The sequence below is a fragment of the Dendropsophus ebraccatus genome, chromosome 9, assembly GCF_027789765.1.
Source record: "Dendropsophus ebraccatus isolate aDenEbr1 chromosome 9, aDenEbr1.pat, whole genome shotgun sequence".
In the NCBI taxonomy this organism is placed as follows: Eukaryota; Metazoa; Chordata; class Amphibia; order Anura; family Hylidae; genus Dendropsophus; species Dendropsophus ebraccatus.
Window position 1 is genome coordinate 110,622,564 of NC_091462.1, and position 21,324 is coordinate 110,643,887.

A 21,324-nucleotide genomic window follows, 5' to 3' on the forward strand; every position below is an offset into this window, starting at 1 on the left:
CATGTAAGGGGATTTCATTATTACCCGCTGGTGAATTTTATTCATTTATTTTTTATAGGACATTGTCAGTTGGTAAATATAACAAAATTGTGCAAAAAAAAACAGAACTTGCTTCTAGGTATAAGCGGTCAGTTTAGTCTATATCAGTGCTGATCACATTGAGTTCTTCACAGCAGTTGTAAAGCAAGACTCTCAGTTTACCAGTCTCCACAGTCAGCTGCTGTGTTGCCATCTAGTGGCTGACATGAGTACTGCCATTTTTTTTTTTATAACGATTGTTTTTTTATGAAAAGTAAAAAAAAAAAAAAATACTGAAGTATAAAACTATTTCCATAATGTCTCTTCTTTTTGATGATAGCGTCTCTGTCATATCTCTGACTGGCCAGTGCGGGGAATTGTGGAGTAGCTGTATTACTCCAGGGCAGTTGTAGATTGCAAGCTCAGCAGCCCAGAGACGTCCCTTGTGGTTCGGCTTCAGGACAATCGTGGCAGTCCGGGCATCCCATAGTCCGCAGTGAATGCTGGGCCAGGCCGCTATGAATGCTGGGCCAGGCCGGTATGAATGCTGGGCCAGGCCGCTATGAATGCTGGGCCAGGCCGGTATGAATGCTGGGCCAGGCCGCTATGAATGCTGGGCCAGGCCGCTATGAATGCTGGGCCAGGCCGATATGAATGCTGGGCCAGGCCGCTATGAATGCTGGGCCAGGCCGCTATGAATGCCGGGCCAGGCCGCTATGAATGCTGGGCCAGGCCGCTGAGGGGATACCGTTCCATATTCGCTCCTGTCACAGTTTGTTGGTTTCATAAGAAAGGTAGAAATCTCCGTCTGTCGGGGAAAGTGAGAAACAATTAGAAGATCTGGTGACAGAGTGAGTGGTCAAACACAATCACACCGCCAGTAACAATAATATACAATGTCCAAACACAGTCCACTATAGTATCCGTACACAGTAACTATATACTGTCACCATATACTGCCCAAGTAGAAACACCGTACAGCACAGTGACCATATACTGTCACTATATAGTGCCCAAGTAGAAACACTGTACAGTGCTAAATATACCCGTACACCGTGACCATATACTGTCATTATAGTGTCCATAATAATAATACTAAACCATAATGTCTACACAACAGCTTTATTCTATAAAACTAACAAGGATGTGTCCATACTGCACTGAAACAATATTTTATAATGTCCACTATAATAATATTGCTATATATTGGTTAAATGTTACCGCTATTCATTTACATTACATATACTACTCATATGTTATATCCACCATATAGCGCTAAATATTACTGCCATCACAAACACTGCTCATGTAAAATTACCACCATATAGTGCCTAAATAATACCGCAACAAAGTGCTCAAATAACTGTGCAACCATCAAATTATACTTCAATCCATCAGCCTGGTATGTGATGGTGCAGCAGCAGGAGCTGCAGGAGGCCGGCGGCTGTCAGAGATCGGTAAGGCAGCACTACGGGCACAGGCACAGGTAAGTATACTTTCTTAATAATGTTCCCGCACCCCCCTGTCTGCCTGAGATTTTGTATTTCCGTTTGACATCTCTTTTAATTCTAAACAGAAAGGAAGTGACAGGTGATTAAAGTTGCCCCTTAGAGATGACACATACTTTGTTCCTGAAGTTCTGAGGCCACTTTCCAGGGGTAGTGATGGGCAGCAGCCTCCACCAGACTGGCCCCCCTGCCCTCGGTCTGATCCTCGGTGGGTATTGGCTGGGGGTTACATGGGTGATCTGATTGGGAGTCTAGAGGAGTCTGCATGTTCTCATAGGAATCTGCATCTGAAAGACAAGAAGTCGCGTCAGTCTCCTTATTATACACACTGTAGCGGTGACACATACGGCCCGGGAAGGGAATTTGCCCCATGGGTGGAGCGCTCAGATCCTGGATGTGGTCAGGTAAAAATTTTGGTTTATGCAAAAAAAAGGAAAACAAAATAATCACACCTTTTTGGTTTAAAAACTTTTTGTTCTATCTGTTTGCTGTTCCCTCCTGTGTTAGCCAGTCACAGCCCTGGGGCCCTCCTCCAGTCACAGCCCTGGGGCCCTCCTCCAGTCACAGCCCTGGGGCTCTCCTCCAGTCACAGCCCTGGGGCTCTCCTCCAGTCACGGCCCTGGGGCCCTCCTCCAGTCACAGCCCTGGGGCCCTCCTCCAGTCACAGCCCTGGGGCTCTCCTCCAGTCACAGCCCTGGGGCCCTCCTCCAGTCACAGCCCTGGGCCTCTCCTCCAGTCACAGCCCTGGGGCTCTCCTCCAGTCACAGCCCTGGGGCCCTCCTCCAGTCACAGCCCTGGGGCCCTCCTCCAGTCACAGCCCTGGGGCCCTCCTCCAGTCACAGCCCTGGGGCCCTCCTCCAGTCACAGCCCTGGGGCTCTGCTCCAGTCACGGCTCTGGGGCTCTGCTCCAGTCACGGCTCTGGGGCTCTGCTCCAGTCACGGCCCTAGGGCTCTCCTCCAGTCACGGCCCTGGGGCCCTCCTCCAGTCACGGCCCTGGGGCTCTCCTCCAGTCACAGCCCTGGGGCCCTCCTCCAGTCACAGAGTCACCCAGGCTTTATAGTACTGCACAGCCCCTGCTCTCTAGTTTTCTGACTCCTCCCCTTGGATATGACTGCCTGCAAGTGAAATGCTGCAAAACCATAATCTAAGAAATATATGGACAGCAATTTTAATCCTTAAAGGGGTATTCCATCTAATAATAATCTAATTTCCCAGAAGTGTCTGATCATGGGGAGGGGTCTTACGTATTATAAGATGGAACACCCCTTCAGGGATACAGACAATTTCTTATATTTTCACTTGTTTACTTTTTTTTCTCCTTGCTGTCCTACAGCCATAACTTTATTATATGGGCTTGTTTTTTGGGGGGACAAGTTGTTCTGTGTAATTTTTGTTTTTGTTTATCATGCAGTAAGAATTGTTCACTGTACGGGATAAATAATGTTATAATTTAATAGTTATAAAGTCGAAGATACCTTTAAAGTTTATTGTTAGGAGTGTGGAGTGTTTTTTTAGGCAAAAACTGTGACAACAGATGGTTTGGATAAAAAAAAAATGTTTTTGGTTCCCTTTTAGTCTCCCTGGGAGATTTGAACATATGATTACTTTATCGCCTCTACAGTGCACTGCAATAATATTAAATTGCCGTGTACCATCATTGTGATGAGCTCCTATTACACCCTGCTTGTGGTGTACAATCATGACAGGCCTCAAGGTCTACACTCGGCCACCACCTACCATGACAACCCAACGGCACCATGAAACTGTGTTAATCGGGTGAGGAGGGGGCCTCCCAGCCTAGATACAGCAGTCACTGTTAACCATGGCATCTAGGAGGTTAAATGGCTGATATGAAAGTTATCTCTGATTCCAGCCACAAGCTCTTGGCTCCTTCATAATGTGATAGTATGTCAGAGGGCATTACGGGGTCTCTTTCCCTCCATATCCCCCTTTAGGAGAGACAATCGCTAGTTATGTCCACCACGCTTGTCTAATTTTGTTTGGAAATTTCTCTCTTCTAAAAGTTTTTAATTCTTAATTGTATATTTGCTCCTACAACCTGCTGCCCTCCAATAAAAATACAACTCCCAGCATGGCTGGGCAGCCGTCAGCTTCTTGAACATACTGGTTGTAGCTTTGCAAAAACTAGAGGGCCACAGGTTGGTGCTATAGCATATAAAATCTGCTGGAGCAGTGCATTATGGGAGCTCAGAGACACAGCCAGAGCTCAGCCCACAGGTCACATGTCTGTCAGTAGGCGGAGCTAAACTACTGTAATTTCCAAGGAGCCATCCAGTGGGGGGAGCATCCTGACCTTCATCTTGTGTGATCCCCTCGTCTGGAGAAGCCTCCGTCACACTGATGGATCCTTTCATGTCTTCATAGGACTGGGACCCTAAGACACGGGAAGAACATATAAGAACTGACACGTTATTATATATGAGAACAGTCCATCCCCTCACATATGTGATGCACGTTTCAGATGCCGCACCCACGGATCCATCTTTAATTTCTTCATCAGCGTTTTCATAGCAGTCGCCATCTAGAGAAGAGAACGGAGGGGCGTCAGCCATGTTACCGTCACATAACCTCACCGTTCATCCTCCTCAATATTACGGAGGTCATTTTACCTAGAGATCCCTCGTGATCATCTTGATCCTCGGTGGGGCTTTCATAGCAGTCCCCTGCTGGTCAGAAGAGGGTATTACACTCCAGGTTTTAACAATGGAAATAAAGGTGATTGAGAAGAGAGCAGGAAGGTAGAGAAAGGCAAGAGAGTGGGAATGATCAGGGGAAGGACCAGATCTTCACTCACCATCGGACACCTGATCTACTCCATCAGCCATCGGCTCCAGATAGGAATCACCACCTGCAGATCACATAGAAATTACACTATAAAACAGTGATCTCCAATCCATAGTCCTCAAGCTGTTGGAATACTACAACTCTCTGGCTGCCAGGGCATGCTGGGAGTCACAATTTTGCAACAATGCCATAAATTGGATACCTAGGCAGATTGGAATTCTAGTCAGGAGAAAAAAATTTCAGCAAAACTATAATTTGCATTGGTTCCACCATGCCGCGCTGGCCCTTTAAGGATATAATGGCTCCAGGCTGGATTACTAGAGAAATGTTTTTGAGGCTGAAGATTGGGGAAGCATGACGGACAAGAACAACATGATGGGGGGGGGGGGGGAATAATTTCATTTCCTCTTCTGTTGTGACTGCTGGGGGGAAGGGGGTGACGGTTCTCAATTAACTATAGTGAAAAAGTACAAATGACTGACTACTGGGGGAGGGGCGTCATGGTGCTGAACATGGAGAATAGAAACAGAAAGGGATCCGGGGTCTTAAACATGACCCCTATGTATGAGGATAACAATGTGCAAGGAGGATTCAACTGCAAGTCCAGGCTGGGACCACGATCTAGAGAACTGGATATGTATCCTGGAGGGAAGGGGCAATAGGAAGCCTTGCTACCTCCTTAAGGGCATTAGATGTGACTAGGGCAGTAAACAAACTAGTCTTCTCACTAGCTAATTATTCATCCAACTTGAGGACCATCTACGCCAACAGCCGTTCATTCATTGTGACCCCCTCCCCCCAAGGGGTTACGCAGGCCCCGGTTCTGAGGGCTGACACACTAGTCATTTACCCATGAGCCAGATCCTCCAAATATGTCAAAATAAAAAAAATGGATCCAAACTGATGCATTATATACAATGAAACATATTTCAAATGTACAATATAATGTCCTGTAGGAGAGGACTTACTTATCCCCTATGCATCTGCTTTGTCTTGATAACCTGTTGCCTTTGGTTACAACCCACTAAGGTGGTCGGGCATGCTCAGTTTACTGCAATCCCCAGGAAGTACTGGCAGATGGTCTCCACTGAGCCTGCAAACTAGGGGGATTGTGGGAAAGTGTGTTCTTTGAGGCACAATTAAAGTGTTCCTGTCATGATGTATACTGACCCAATTTGCGTGAAACCCATTTGACCGCTAGGAGTCTGGGTATCCATGGATACAACCACGCTGAATCAGTACAGGGCCCGAGCCCAACTGGATCAGAATGGGGGTCACGCGCAGGAATGACCTGGCGTGGTTGTATCCATGGATACCTCTACATACATGTATCTGGCTCCCATATTTTGGTTCATGGGGCAGGTTGGACATGTTCTGCTATCTCTATTCTGATATAGATGACCTATTCGAAGGACAGGCCATTACCTCTTTACCACATCACTGCCCTAGCCCACCAGGGACCTTACCATGAACCCCATTACTAGTTACACATTATACTTTGTTGTTATTATTATTATTATTATTATTATTATTATTATTATTATTATGTGGATGCTAAATCACAGTATCATATTGGGCCTGAATGGCAGTATATAGCATGTATATATGTTGGTGTTATGTGGGTAGTACATGGAGGTATTATTTCTGGAGGATAATATTGTGTGGAATATTGTTTGCCGTTGCTCTTGGATTAACATTTGCATGAATATCTATCTGTGCTTAGATACACAGTATAATATCTAATCGACAACATTCAACATTTTTAATATAACCGCCATTTGGTCGCGGTTTACTTGCTTCCCACTCGCAACCATTCACACAAACAGGGACTCCTAGATATTGTGTCACCCAGAATATGTGGACATCGCTTACCTACAGACAGGAAGGAACTCTTGTCTGAGAAACAATCTTCATTGACCACTTTAGTAGGAGACAGAGATACATTCTGATAGGTGAACTCCTGGTCCTTGTGGACGACGTCTGATTGGTGGAGACAAAAAGTAACAAAGAAGATGATGTCTTGTTGTTGTTATTATTATTATTATTATTATTATTATATGGATTGTATCAAGATCATTACAATTATTATTATTATCACCACCATCATCAAATACATCAGAAGAAGGAGACAAAGAACAAAAAAGGTTAAGAAACTGAAGGAAAGAAGCTGAAGGGAAACCAGGATAAAGAAAGAGAAGGAAAAGTAAAAAAAAGAAATAGAAGCAAAAGAAGAGGAGAAGAAGAAGAAGGAAAAGGATAAGAAAGAAAAGAAGGAAAAGAAGAAGAATGAGAAGAGGGGGAGGAAAGGGAAGCTAGGAAAGGAAAATAAAGGATATGAGAAAAAGTGGATGGAAGAAATAAGGGAAATAAGGATAAGTAAAAGAAAGGGAAGGAAAGAGAGAGAAGGAAATAGAGGGGAAGGAGAAGAGAAAGAAAGTGATGACAACTGGGATAAAGGAAAAGAAGAAGTGTGAGGAAGAGAAGGATAAGGATGAGAAGGAAAAGGAGGAGGAAGGAAAACATAAGTAAACCAAAGAAAGGGAGACTAAGGCGGAGAGAGAAAAGAAAATGGAAGAAAAGAAGGAAAAAATAAGGAGGAGAAAAGGGGGAGGAAAGAGGAGGAGGATGAGGAAAGAGGGGAAGGAAAGAGGAGGAGGATGAGGAAAGAGGGGAAGGAAAGAGGAGGAGGATGAGGAAAGAGGGGAAGGAAAGAGGAGGAGGAGGAGGAAAGAGGGGAAGGAAAGAGGAGGAGGAAAAAGGAGGACAAGGAAAAACTTAAAAGAAAAAAGAACAGAAGTAAAGGAAAAGAGGAAACAGAAAAAAAGAGGTAAATGAAGAATAAATTAAAAAAGGAAATGAAATAGAAAAAAGTAGTAGAAAGTAATGGGAATAAAGAAGGAAAAAGGGAGAAGTGAAGAAAAAGAGGAAAAGAAGGAGAAGGGAAGGGAGGCAAAGAAAGAGAAGAAGGAAAGAAGAGGAGCTGTCGGGTGGTGTTACCTGTCTCCTGGGTGTTGGTGTACAGGTTCCTGGCGGCTGTGCTCACCTTGAAGAACCTGGATGAGCAGACAGTGTCAGCGTGTGACTGATATATACAACCTGCTGATATTATACAGGGGGATATGGGGGCACTGTACTGCTCCCCTACAACACTCCCTTCCCCATATATCACTGAGGCGTCCATTACAGGGACAGGATATAACTATTGTGTGGAGATGTTGGTACACAAGCCACAGGATGGCAGATGCCAGGAGGGAAGAGCCCTTGTACATGGTGGTGTGCACTCACCTGCTCTTGGCCCGTCTCCTCGCTCTCCTCCCTGCAATAAAACATAAGATATCATCACCCAGCTTTCCATGGATTCTGACTAGTCATGCAGCTATACATCACCAGCATCACTAAGCATCAAAGAAGAATATTAGGGTCTAGGTACCCTGGGTGACAACCCTTCTGGGAACTATAATGGCGGCAGCTTTGGTTGTCACCCGTCCTTCCTAGAAACTGACATGGATGAATAGAATTTCTAATAACCCGACTGAGTATATCATATATATATATATATATATATATATATATATAATATATATCAAGAGCAATAAGACTCCCAATGCCATTTTATAGTGTATGTATCCCGTTTTTCTGTATTCTCACCTAATAAACTTCTATTATTTGTCAGATAATGTAACTGAAAGCAATTTTATAAATTCTTTTCCTTAGCAAAATTACTTTACCCCTCTAAATTCAAGGACTAAATTAGCGATATCTTCCAAAATTGCCAAATACAGTGGGCGGGGTTAACAGGAGGGGTGTGGTCAACGCAAAATGGTGCAGATTTTAGTCCAACTTTACACCAGCTCATAGCAGACACAGATTTTATTTTCCATCTTTAGGATAGTCCAATATGCGTCAGATCTATTAAAGGTGTTTGCCTCTTCATCAGTGTTAGGGTCCTATTCTTCGGGCCAATGGGGGCCCAATCAATAATGTAAATGAGAGCTGATCTGCTAGATTGGCACTCGTTTACTGGGCCTATTTCATGCCCCGATAATCATTTAGCGAGGGCTGCAGGGACATCGTTACCGATGTCCTTGCAGCCCTTGTTTCAACACCATACATTACCTAACCATGCTGGAGGTCTTCTCCTGCGCTCCCTCTTCCTCCCGGTCCCGCGCCGCAGCAGCTTCACTGCGGCCTGTCTGAGCTGACAGACCGCTCAGCCAATCACTGGCCGCGGTGGTCCTGGCCACTGATTGGCTGAGCGATCTGCCAGCTAAGACAGGCCTGCTGCTCCACGCGGGACTGGGAGGAAGAAGGAGCGCAGGAGAAGCCCTGCAACATGGTTAGGTAATGTATGGTGCTTGTGAGATCGTCACTTGCCCCGCCGCGCATCGCCATTCTACGCATCAATGCACGGTCGGTGCCCGATGATTTTAGGTTTGAACCTAAATAAACGATCAGCCAATGACACGATCATCGGCTGATCGTTGTCTCTAATCCACGGAGCGATAATCGGCCGAATAGGTTATCGCTCCGTGGAATAGGCTGTCCTAAAGTTTCAGAACTTTTCCAGGCACAGGTTCTGCCTGCTGCTGGGTCATGATAAGACATGGATTCCCCTGTAACACGCACTGAGTTTCATGCTTACGATACAGCCCAGGAGCATCACGTAGAGCAGCGTAGAGGACGACACCACAACCACGATGATCCAGTATTTTCTCTCTATGAACGGCTTCCAGCCTGCTATGAAAACGCGAGGTACAAGTTACTGCATTCCCGAGTCTCCATCACCATCATCATCATACTTTGTTAGACCGCCACCTCCCCCCGAGTCGGAGATGGTTCTAGCGAGGGGCTTGTAGGACCCTGCTGCCCCTTATGTCTGGTACCTCACCTGTGGATGTGTTCTGTGGAGGAAGCCATTGACACGTCACATTTAAAGTCTTTATTACTGATTCATTCAGGCAGGAACACTTCTCAGCAACCTTTTCATTCAAGGAGTGGATGATGAACGAGTCGTTGCTTCTCACCACCAGGACATTCAGCTCAATCTCCGCTCTTTCCACCATCGCAATAACCTCGCCCCCTCTGGACCACTGCAGAAGGCTCCAGTTTGTAGAGACATTACAGAAGAACCATTCCTGATCCTCGGACATGGTATAGTTTATCCAAAAACCTGGGGGAAAATGGTTTCTTTTTTACAAATTCACCAACGCACCCGCTACAACATTACCCTAAGGGTAGCTTCACACGTACCGTATCGCTGCGTTTTTAATGGTGCGTTTTTAACGGTGCGAGTTTTGATTTTCACATGAAAATCATAACGCACATGTAAAAAACGCAGCAAAAACGCAGCGTTAAAGACGCACCGTTAAAAACGCAGCGATATGGTACGTGTGAGGCTACCCTAAATCACCATCGCAGGTTGTCATCTCCTTCACCATATGAAATTAACCAGAGTAGGAATAAGAGTCCAGGCTGGGCTCCTCCACTGGGCCCCAATGTCTAAGGAAGGGGATAGCTCCCCCCCCCATCTAATAGACTCACCCACTTGGCCCACTCCCAATATCTGCACCAACTTTGTTAGTCATCATATAAAGGACACACTTAAAGGAGAAGTCCTGCGCGGGGTAAAAAAAAAATATTCCGGGCTGGGGGTGGGTGTTAAGTCACGACCAGGTTGATTGATGCCCTGCTCAGCCAGTCAGTGCCTGGGGTCAGACACTGCTGCAGTCAATGATTGGCTGAGCAGGCTAAATCCCACCCGCTAGTGAAGTTCAACCCATGTCGTGACATACAATGAAACCAGGAGAAGAGGACACCCAGCGGGTTACGGGAGCCGGGCACAGGGACAGGTAAGCATATTGTCTTTTTTCATTTCCCCCCACCCCTTGCCCATAATGATTTTTTACCCCTCCGCCGGACTTCTTTAAAGGGGTTGTCCGGCACTAAAAAATTATTCACAGAATAACACACATTACAAAGTTATACAACTTTGTAATGTATGTTATGTCTGTGAATGGCCCCCTTCCCCGTGTCCCACCACCCCCACCCGTGTACCCGGAAGTGTGGTGCGCTATACTCACCTGTCACGTGCCGACCACGGTCTCCGATCGTCGGCAGTGACGTCTTCTTCGGGCGGCCGGCGGATCTTCCCGAGTGCCGGCCGGCCTCTGCAGCGTCATCCGAAGCTCACCCGCGATTGGCTGAGCATAACTGTGGCCACGTCATCAGCTGCTCAGCTGCGATTGGCTGAGCACAGTTATGCTCAGCCAATCGCGGGTGAGCTTCGGATGACGCTGCAGAGGGCGGCCGGCACTCGGGAAGATCCGCCGGCCGCCCGAAGAAGACGTCACTGCTGACGATCGGACACCGTGGTCGGCACGTGACAGGTGAGTATAGTGCACCACACTTCCGGGTACACGGGTGGGGGTGGTGGGACACGGGGAAGGGGGCCATTCACAGACATAACATACATTACAAAGTTGTATAACTTTGTAATGTGTGTTATTCTGTGAATAATTTTTTAGCGCCGGACAACCCCTTTAAAGGGAATGCATTGCCTATTATACAGCTTCTGTCACACAATTATAATAGATCAGCCTCCCTGACTGTATATATACTTATATTCTCTCAGCTTATTTAAAGATATATAATGATGAGGAATAATAAAGTGTCCTCCCAGCAGACATAGATGATACTGCCATTAGCTGCCCACATAATGCATCATGGGATTGATAGTAAATTTGTAAGGGAGAGCAAACTGTAATCTGAAAGTCAAGATGGCGGCTGATTAGAAGTCACCTGACTCAGTAGTGATGCAGTAGTGAAATGTGCGGATACAGCAGAGCTGGGATGAAACAGATGACACAGCAGGAGTAGTGATGGGGAGTGCACATTATGTGGGCATAAAAAGTGTCTGAGTACTTCTTTAATATTGCAGTATGAGAAAGAACAGAGAGCATCTTTGCCCTTAGTTGCTAGGGACATGTTGCTTGACAACCTCATATAACATATTAAAGCGGACGAACAGCATTTCCATAGCAACTAGACTGAAGAAGCCCGCTTCTGAATTATTAATCGGATTCTTTTAGAACTGTAGTCGGAGCCAGTGGATCCTGTTACTTTCTGCTGTATCATAGTGAAATTAGTCACGATTGGGGATGTGAGAATCGTGTGCTGTAGACCCGCAACATCCTGTGCTAATAATAACCAGGCAGACGTGAGAGACCCATGTGCAAAAGACGTCCACCGATAAATACCCATCCCTGGGAAATAAAAATTCTGGAGTTGCCCCCTCCCAGTAGTGGATTATAATAGGGGCGTTTCGGGCGTCAGCCCGGGGCCCTGAGCTCCTGGGGGGCCCATGACAACCCAAAAAGACTTATACTTTCAGTGGTGTACTGTCTCCTGGCTACACTTCCGCCATGATTTGCAAAAAATCACTGTTTTTTATGGCAATTTTGCACAAATCAGGACATCATGACATTATCTGTCCTGTACTATGAACGCCAGGCTAGTGCTGCCATAGTTACAGTGGGGTGGGGGGGGGGGCAGGCTTGGTGAACAGCCCGGGGCCTATGGTAAAGTTAAACCGCCCCTGCCCCCTCCTGTCATTATTTGGGGTGGTTTTTGGTGTTACAATTTTCCACATTTATTTAACCCTTTGGTGTCATTCACCGCCCATAGGAACAATATGGTAAGGGTGCATCCATCCCCTGCCATCTGTCCTTGGGTAAGAGTCGGGAGGCTGACATACACATTGATTGACAAATTAGTCTCCTGGCCCTACCTTCTCCTAGACGGTCAGCTTGGCTGGTCATGTTGTCAACAGAGCAGGAAATGTTCTTGTTGTCATTGGAAGTGAGTAAAATAATCGGGAATTTGGTATTTAACATCAGGATAGTCGGTGCCATCCCCACTACCATCCACGAGTTGTTGTTAGACTCCTCCATCTGCAGCTTCACCATCAGCGGGATGGGACTTGCGGTGTAGAAGCCGCAGGGTATAGAGCTGGAACCTGACAGATACAGGACAGATCATTCACAGGCTTTCATAGTATCCGCACAGAGTTATAAGGTCTCAGCTCATATATATATATATATATATATATATATATATATATATATATATGCGTAATGCAATATCTGTACAAGGACAGCAGACATGTTTAGACCGGGTTCACACGCTGTAAGACAGTGGCCGATCTATGACAATTGCGTGTCACAGAACGGCCGCTGTCTATGAAGTTCAATGGATGAACTTAAAGTGTCATCACAGAGTAGAGAGAATACAGATTGATATAATGTATGGAGACCAAATAATATGTACTATACATGGTGGAGTAAAGTAGGGATCATGGGGTAGACAGACAGAAGTGTTCAAGATCATATAGATCCAGTAGGGATTACCATAGGATATACTTTGGTTGGGTGGCTAGGGTCTCCCTCTCTTCTCCTTTCTACACTTGCTATTGTATTCTACTTGTGCTCTTTGCCTGTTCCTGCCATGTTTATGCCTCAGTGTTTAGCTATTATTGCTGTTTTTGTACTTGTAGCGGATGGCATCGCTGCCTTTGCGGTGTGTTACTGGGCCTTTCTTTGTCATATTACACTAAAGAGACGGGGCCAGAAGCATTGGCGGTGAGTGGGGATATAAGTGAAAGGCTGCAGGACACCAGGGGAGAATAAGTAAGTATGAACGTTGTTATTTTTTATGTAAAAAGCAAGGGCTGCACGGACATCACTAACAGTGTATGGGCTCAATCTAGCAAATTAGTGCGTGCTTACTTTGAGGGGTCGAGACGTGTAATATGGCCCTTACTGAGGATTAGATTAAGCCCTGGATAGTTCAGTGGATTTGTGGTTGATGAAGGATAGATATCAGAGGGTTGTTGGTAATGGTGTATATTACGAGACTGGTTACAAGTGGTGTACCACAAGGGTCTGTTTGGTAGGAGAAGGAGAAGGTTTGGTAGGTAAGGATGGTGACATAGGAGAAGGTTTGGTAGGTAAGGATAGTGACATAGGAGAAGGTTTGGTAGGTAAGGATAGTGACATAGGGGAAGGTTTGGTAGGTAAGGATAGTGACATAGGAGAAGGTTTGGTAGGTAAGGATAGTGACATAGGAGAAGGTTTGGTAGGTAAGGATAGTGACATAGGAGAAGGTTTGGTAGGTAAGGATAGTGACATAGGGGAAGGTTTAGTAGGTAAGGATAGTGACATAGGAGAAGGGTTAGTAGGTAAGGATAGTGACATAGGGGAAGGTTTAGTAGGTAAGGATAGTGACATAGGAGAAGGGTTAGTAGGTAAGGATAGTGACATAGGGGAAGGTTTAGTAGGTAAGGATAGTGACATAGGAAAAGGTTTGGGAGGTAAGGATAGTGACATAGGAGAAGGTTTGGTAGGTAAGGATAGTGACATAGGAGAAGGGTTAGTAGGTAAGGATAGTGACATAGGAGAAGGTTTGGTAGGTAAGGATAGTGACATAGGAGAAGGGTTAGTAGGTAAGGATAGTGACATAGGAGAAGGTTTGGTAAGTAAGGATAGTGACATAGGAGAAGGATTGGCAGGTAAGGATAGTGACATAGGAGAAGGATTGGCAGGTAAGGATAGTGACATAGGGGAAGGTTTGGTAGGAAAGGATAGTGACATAGGAGAAGGTTTGGTAGGTAAGGATAGTGACATAGGAGAAGGGTTGGTAGGTAAGGATAGTGACATAGGAGAAGGGTTGGTAGGTAAGGATAGTGACATAGGAGAAGGGTTAGTAGGTAAGGATAGTGACATAGGAGAAGGGTTAGTAGGTAAGGATAGTGACATAGGAGAAGGGTTAGTAGGTAAGGATAGGGACATAGGAGAAGGGTTAGTAGGTAAGGATAGTGACAAAGGAGAAGGTTTGGTAGGTAAGGATAGTGACATAGGAGAAGGTTTGGTAGGTAAGGATAGTGACATAGGATAAGGTTTGGTAGGTAACAATAGTGACATAGGAGAAGGGTTGGTAGGTAAGGATAGTGATATAGGAGAAGGGTTGGTAGCTAAGGATAGTGACATAGGAAAAGGGTAGGTAGCTAAGGATAGTGACATAGGAGAAGGTTTGGTAGGTAAGGATAGTGACATAGGAGAAGGTTTGGTAGGTAAGGATAGTGACATAGGAGAAGGGTTGGTAGCTAAGGATAGTGACATAGGAGAAGGGTTGGTAGCTAAGGATAGTGACAAAGGAGAAGGTTGGGTAGGTAAGGATAGTGACATAGGAGAAGGTTTGGTAGGTAAGGATAGTGACATAGGAGAAGGTTTGGTAGGTAAGGATAGTGATATAGGAGAAGGTTTGGTAGGTAAGGATAGTGACATAGGAGAAGGTTTGGTAGGTAAGGATAGTGACATAGGAGAAGGTTTGGTAGGTAAGGATAGTGACATAGGAGAAGGGTTGGTAGCTAGGGATAGTGACAAAGGAGAAGGGTTGGTAGGTAAGGATAGTGACATAGGAGAAGGGTCAGTAGGTAAGGATAGTGACATAGGAGAAGGGTTGGTAGGTAAGGATAGTGACATAGGAGAAGGGTTAGTAGGTAAGGATAGTGACATAGGGGAAGGTTTGGTAGGTAAGGATAGTGACATAGGAGAAGGTTTGGTAGGTAAGGATAGTGACATAGCAGATGGTTTGGTAGGTAAGGATAGTGATAAAGGAGAAGGGTTAGTAGGTAAGGATAGTGACATAGGAGAAGGGTTGGTAGGTAAGGATAGTGACATAGGAGAAGGGTTAGTAGGTAAGGATAGTGACATAGGGGAAAGTTTGGTAGGTAAGGATAGTGACATAGGAGAAGGGTTGGTAGGTAAGGATAGTGACATAGGAGAAGGGTTGGTAGGTAAGGATAATGAAATAGGAGAAGGGTTGGTAGGTAAGGATAGTGACATAGGAGAAGGATTGGTAGGTAAGGATAGTGACATAGGGGAAAGTTTGGTAGGTAAGGATAGTGACATAGGAGAAGGGTTAGTAGGTAAGGATAGTGACATAGGAGAAGGGTTAGTAGGTAAGGATAGTGACATAGGGGAAGGTTTGGTAGGTAAGGATAATGACATAGGAGAAGGGTTAGTAGGTAAGGATAGTGACATAGGAGAAGGTTTGGTAGGTAAGGTCAGTGATATAGGAGAAGGTTTGGTAGGTAAGGATAGTGACATAGGGGAAGGTTTGGTAGGTAAGGATAGTGATAAAGGAGAAGGGTTAGTAGGTAGGGATAGTGACATAGGAGAAGGGTTGGTAGGTAAGTATAGTGACATAGGAGAAGGTTTGGTAGGTAAGGATAGTGACATAGGAGAAGTGTTGGTAGGTAAGTCCAAGAACCATAAAAAAAACTTCTGTATCTTCAGATCACCAGAGAACAGAATGGGAGAGCAGGACAGTGGGATACCGGATCACACAGTAACAATATATGTATAGCCATGCATGTGCAGCCCAGCTGCTCGATTTGTTGTGCTGTGTAAAAGGAGCATTATCATAGTGTATAGCAGCGTTTCCCAACCGGGGTGCCGCGGCAGACTGGTGTGCCGGGAGAACCCGCCAGGGGTGCCGCGGGGTGCCGCGGGTCTCTTTAAGCATCCCGAGAAGCTGCGGCCGCGCAGCTTCTCGGGAAGCACGGATCACTTTCATGTTTCGCCCGCACTATGAGCGGGCGGAACATTAAAGTAAGCAGAATATAGGAGCAGGAAGTGTCGGCATCCTGCTCCTATATTCAATCCCATAGGCCGCCGGCACTTCATGCCAGCAGCCTATGGGAGGCCGGGACGTGACCTCTCCGGCAGGCGTGATCACGTGACGTCATCACGCCTGCCGGACGTCCCGACCCCGCGGCTCGCAAGATGGAGCCCGAAGAGGAGGAGGAGAGCTTCTGCCTGCAGCCACAGCGTGGATTAGGTGAGTAGGATGTTTTTTTTTTTTTTAAGGGGCAGAGCAGGGGGCATTATTAGTTTATGGGGGCACCTCTGGGGGCATTATTAGTTCATGGGGGCACCTCTGGGGGCATTATTAGTATATGGGGGCACCTCTGGGGGCATTATTAGTATATGGGGGCACCTCTGGGGGCATTATTAGTATATGGGGGCACCTCTGGGGCATTATTAGTATATGGGGGCACCTCTGGGGGCCTTATTAGTATATGGGGGCACATCTGGGGGCATTATTAGCTCATGGGGGCACAGCAGGGGATCCTACATACAGGGGGCACAGCAGGGGATCCTACATACAGGTGGCACAGCAGGGGATCATACATACAGGGGACATCCCACACAGTGCAGTTACTTTGGGAGCCGACAGGAGGGAGAAAGGAAAGGAAGCTGCTAGAAATGTGCGGAGCCTAAATTGTTTGTCTCGCAGATTCTGAAGAGATGAAAAGTAGCTGGAAGAAATCATCATGGCGGATGGAGAGGAAAAGGGAAAGTGACTCCTCAGATCAAAGAAGACGTCACCTGTGAGTCACTGTATGACGGTTTTCTTATTTTGTAGAACATTATTAAGTAGGGGCGCCCCGAGTAAATTTTTTTTCCAAGGTGTGCCCCGAGGTGGAAGAGGTTGGGAAGCACTGGTCTAGACTAGGCATTATTATAGTTATAGTTATAGTTATAGTTGGTTAAATAGAGCCATGTGATCCAACATTCCCGGGCGTGCGCACTGGAGCGGTTGCTGACGCCGTCGTCGCATCCTGTCGGCCTCAGTACCTGATGTGCGCATGTCCGTGACGTTTTCCGTTGCGGACATGCGCACTCGGGGTGAGCTGCCGGACCGGATGTGACGCGGCCTCCGCTTCCGGTCCAGCGCGCCGCAGTCCCGGAAGGAGCAGGGCTATCAATTAGTACTGAAGCATATTTAAGGGGGGTAAGATCAGAAGTGGGCAGTTCCCCGAGGAAGCGTGCAATAGCGAAACGTACGTAGGAACGGCTTGTGCGGTGTCAGACAATATGGGTATGTGCAATATGTTCTAAATGCTATAGTGGCCACTTGGCTTTCTTTGTTTACATGCGGAATGATATTGAGGCAATACTAGAACAGTATATGACTTTATGCACCTTATAGCTATATTCCCATATTAGAAAATTGTTGTGGGTATAATGCCGCATTGCTGACACCTATCTTATATGTATTTTTACTGGGGTCATATTTTTTAAAAAACTTAATTTTATATTGGTAAAAATTGTTTATGTATTGGTACCTATTATATACAATAAAAATTCTTTATATATTTTTTATGAATTAAGCCCATTGTGTTTTTCTATTTGTATACAATTATTATAGTGTAAGAAGGAAGGATCATCATAGAGCAGAAAGTAGGGATTATCATTTTTAGGATATGTGCACACTACGTAAAACAACGGCCGTAGTCCTCGCCGCAAAACTACGGCCGTTGTTTTGAGGTTCACTAATATGACTGCAATGCAATAGAACTACGGCCGTTGAATGCACACTACGTATCAAATAACGGCCGTTGTTTATACGTCCCCGTGAAAAATGAACATGTCAAATATTTCCGGCCGGTAATGCTCCAACAACGGACGTGGATTTCAATGCGGCCGCGGACGTAAAACTAATATCTGCCAAATAAAACTTGATTTTAATGTAAAAAAATTTTTTAGTGGTTTCTCGGGCTGGGCGCAGTATTTAAAGTAAATGACCTGTTTCAGCCTGCCCTTTAAGGACCGTGCTAACTTTCGTTTTTGCGTTTTCGTTTTTTCCTCCATGTGCTTAAAAGGCCATAGCACTTGCATTTTACACCTACAGACCCACATGAGCCCTTATTTTTTTGCGTCACTAATTGTACTTCGCAATGACAGGCTGAATTTTTCCATAAAATATACTGCGAAACCAGAAAAAAATGCAATTATTTTTCTTTGGGGGGGCTTCATTTTTACGCCGTGTGTCCTATGGAAAAACTTAGTTGTTATATATGTTCCTCAAGTCATTACGATTAAAACGATATATAACATGTATAACTTATATTGTATCTGATGGCCTGTAAAAAATTAAAACCATTGTTAACAAATATATGTTCCTTAAAATCGCTCTATTCCCAGGCTTATAGCGCTTTTATCCTTTGGCCTATGGGGCTGAGTGAGGTGTCATTTTTTGCGCCATGATGCAAAATTAAACAGCCGTAGTTTCACGACAAGCCCGTACGCTCGTAATTCTACGGCCGTAGTTTTGGCCGCAAAATAACGGCCGTTGAAAACAACGGTCGTTATTTTCGTAGTGTGAACATAGCCTTATAGTGTAAGGGTCCATTTACACAGAAAGATTATCTGACAGATTATCTGCCAAAGATTTGAAGCCAAAGCCAGGAATGGATTTGAAAAGAGGAGAAATCTTAGGCTTTCCTTTATGACCTGATCCCTGTTTATAGTCTGTTTCTGGCTTTGGCTTCAAATCTTTGTCAGATAATCTTTCTGTGTAAATGGACCCTAAGGCTATATTCCCACGTTGTATTGTAACAGCCGTTCCGTGACCCGGCTGGTCTCTGCCAAGATCATCCCGGCCGGTACTGCTGTACGCCCGCGCGCCCGCATCAGAACTCCCTGCAGCACACAATGAAGCAAGCGGACGGAGCCGCTCGCTTCACTGTGTGAACTGAAAGGGTTTCCTACGGCCGCAATTCACTGAATGGCGGCTGCAGAAAACTGACATGTCAGTTATTTGCGGGTCCACATGGGATCCTGGCCAGAGCGTGTACGATGTGTAAATGCTTCAGCCGGGATCCCATAGCAGATAAGGCTATGTTCACAGGCGCATAAAGTATGGCCGTTGTTGCCAATGGCAACAACGGCCGTACTTTTACGTAGTGTGAACATAGTCTAAGGGAGTATAGATCACAGTATTTAGAGTAGACATTATTAAACTATGTTCAGACGCTGCAAGAGACTGGCTGTTCCGTGACCCAGCCAGGTCACGGAACGGCCAATCTCAGAAAAGATCATCCCGGATGGTACTGCAGTACTGCTTGGATGATCTTTAGCGCCAATAAATTCTGATACAGGCGCATCCATGCGCGCCTGCATCAGAGCTCCCCACTGCACACAATGGAGCATGCGCCCGGAGCCGCACGCTCCACTGTGTGCACTGACAGGGTTTTCACCGAATAGCGGCCGCAGAAAATTGACATGTCAGTTTCTCGTGGCGCCGCTAGGGATCCCGGCCGGAGTGTATACTATGTGTATGTATATATGTACTATGTGTATACACTTCGGCTAGGATTCCCTCAGCCTTCAGCACAACTTAAGTTTCGTACTAATCACGGCCGTTGCAAAAACGGCCATGATTACTGTGGAACCTCCATTGTGTGAACATGGCCTTATAGTATGTGTGTGGGTGGGAGTAGAGGTCATCAAAGAGCAGGAAGAGTAGGGATTATTATAGTATATAGACTAGACATTATTATAATGTTGGGGGGAGGTAGAAGGGATCATCATAGTGCTGGAAAAGTAGAATAGATATCATGGTGGGTTACTATACGTAGGAATGATTATATAGAGTACCAGCATAGTGTCGGGAGCGGATACTGTGCTAGTGTAGGGATCACTGTAGAATAGAGAAAGCAAGCTACATCATAGGATACACAGCTCAAGGGAGAGATTATTTTAGAGTGCAACATCTTATACGCAGAGTAGTAACAAAGAAAGTGTAGGGATCGTCATGTGATATAAAGTGTATAGGACTGCAGCATTTAGGATTCTGGATAGGGGATATCACAGAGATGGGAGGATATAGAGCAGTGACCCCCATCTGTTGCAGAACTACAACTTTCAACAAGACAGCCATGCTGGGAGTTATAGTCCTGCACCAGCTGAAGAGTGCCAGGTCGGGGGTCAGGTAATGTAATTATCAGGTGGTCTCTTACCTTCTGCCAGTACGGTGGGGATCCCTGTGTGACCAGGATTATGGGCTGAGCAGGTGGAGCAGAGGCTGAGGATGAGGAGGAGCAGCAGCATGGCGGCCTCAGTACTGGCAGAGACTCAATGAGTAACAGGCACAAAGTCACAGGGGCATAAACTTCTCAACAAGTGGGTCCCCTGGGAGCTGGGGCCCGCACCTGCTGGGTGGGCGTCCGGGGAGGAGACGCTGCACCAGGGATGTCCTATAAGATCTGTCTCTGCAAGAACCATGAAACTAGAACTTTAAGGGAAGTTTAGTCAAATTCCGGAAAGTACTGGACACATAAACAGGAACAAATATCATACATATCCCCAAAACGTGAGAAAGTCGTTTCCTTATGGAGGAGAAAGTCACCAGGACTCTTTTATATTTTTTAGGCCTATGATTTTGCTGGACTTGTTGAGTACAATCACAGCCATACCGGATTTATAAGGTGTTTATTCTCTTTTATATAAAATAAAAAGCCTAAAGGGATTGTGTCATCAGAAAATGACTGATTGTATAAATAAGGTTTTTTATGTTCACCAAAAATTCTTTAAAAAAAGTTAGTTTTTTTCTAATTTTCCAATTTTCTATCTATATTATAAAATAATCCTATAATCTTGCAGTTTTCATTCACCACTGGGACAAATACTAAGCTGACACTTCCTGTTGTTCCATGAGTCTTGCTGTAAAGCATGTCACTAAGTGCTGTTAAAAAAAGCTCAGGCAAGATGGCCGCCCCCATAACAATGTACAATGTTTTTTTTTTTCTGTGTAATCTGTAGTTTTTATTCATCCCATGCTGGGGTAGATAGGGCTCTTTATTCACTTTTGTAATTTGGGAAGCACTTGGGATGTCGTATCTACGGTGTAGGTGCTTGATCAATAATCACTGAGTCCCGTTATCATAAATAGATCTTCTTTACTGTAGAAATACTGTATACAATAGATGATGGTGGAATGTAGACGTGATGGAACAGAATCTGTGCTGAGGACCTTTAGGGTAGCAGAGCTAAGAGCAGTAGAGAGGAGTTTGTACTGAGATTCCAGAGTAGTGAGGAGGAGTTTGTGCTGAAAGTCCCAACCCAGGGTAGAAATGTGCTCTGCCAG

The 21,324-nt window shown here is 45.5% G+C and overlaps 1 protein-coding gene across 3 annotated transcripts; it reads right to left on the reverse strand.

Moving 5' to 3' along the window:
• Window positions 1-35: 35 nt before the first annotated feature.
• CD19 (CD19 molecule) lies at window positions 36-20,384 on the reverse strand. 3 transcript variants are annotated; one of them, XM_069982203.1, is made up of 13 exons: window positions 20,198-20,384; window positions 12,119-12,346; window positions 9,221-9,502; window positions 8,959-9,066; window positions 7,618-7,648; window positions 7,330-7,385; window positions 6,205-6,312; window positions 4,343-4,396; window positions 4,158-4,214; window positions 4,019-4,069; window positions 3,842-3,922; window positions 1,643-1,813; window positions 36-826 (listed from the first exon to the last, which is right to left on the reverse strand). In XM_069982203.1, exons 1-13 carry the CDS (start codon window positions 20,286-20,288, stop codon window positions 786-788), a joined length of 1,359 nt encoding a protein of 452 aa, XP_069838304.1. In that variant the 5' UTR covers window positions 20,289-20,384; the 3' UTR covers window positions 36-785. The 3 variants fall into 3 exon arrangements, with proteins under 3 accessions (XP_069838304.1, XP_069838303.1, XP_069838302.1); XM_069982202.1 differs by having other exon boundaries at window positions 3,842-4,069; window positions 4,158-4,211; XM_069982201.1 differs by having other exon boundaries at window positions 3,842-4,069.
• Window positions 20,385-21,324: the final 940 nt, after the last annotated feature.

What these genes read in the sequence shown, in the direction of transcription:
- CD19 (XM_069982201.1), bottom strand. Translation starts at nt 20,288, where the DNA reads ATGCTGCTGCTCCTCCTCATCCTCAGCCTCTGCTCCACCTGCTCAGCC. An exon ending in CCCCACCGTACTGGCAGAAG is followed by an intron (nt 12,347 to 20,197) that starts GTAAGAGACCAC and finishes TGTATCTGTCAG; the next exon opens with GTTCCAGCTCTATACCCTGC. An exon ending in CACCAACACCCAGGAGACAG is followed by an intron (nt 6,313 to 7,329) that starts GTAACACCACCC and finishes TCCACCAATCAG; the next exon opens with ACGTCGTCCACAAGGACCAG.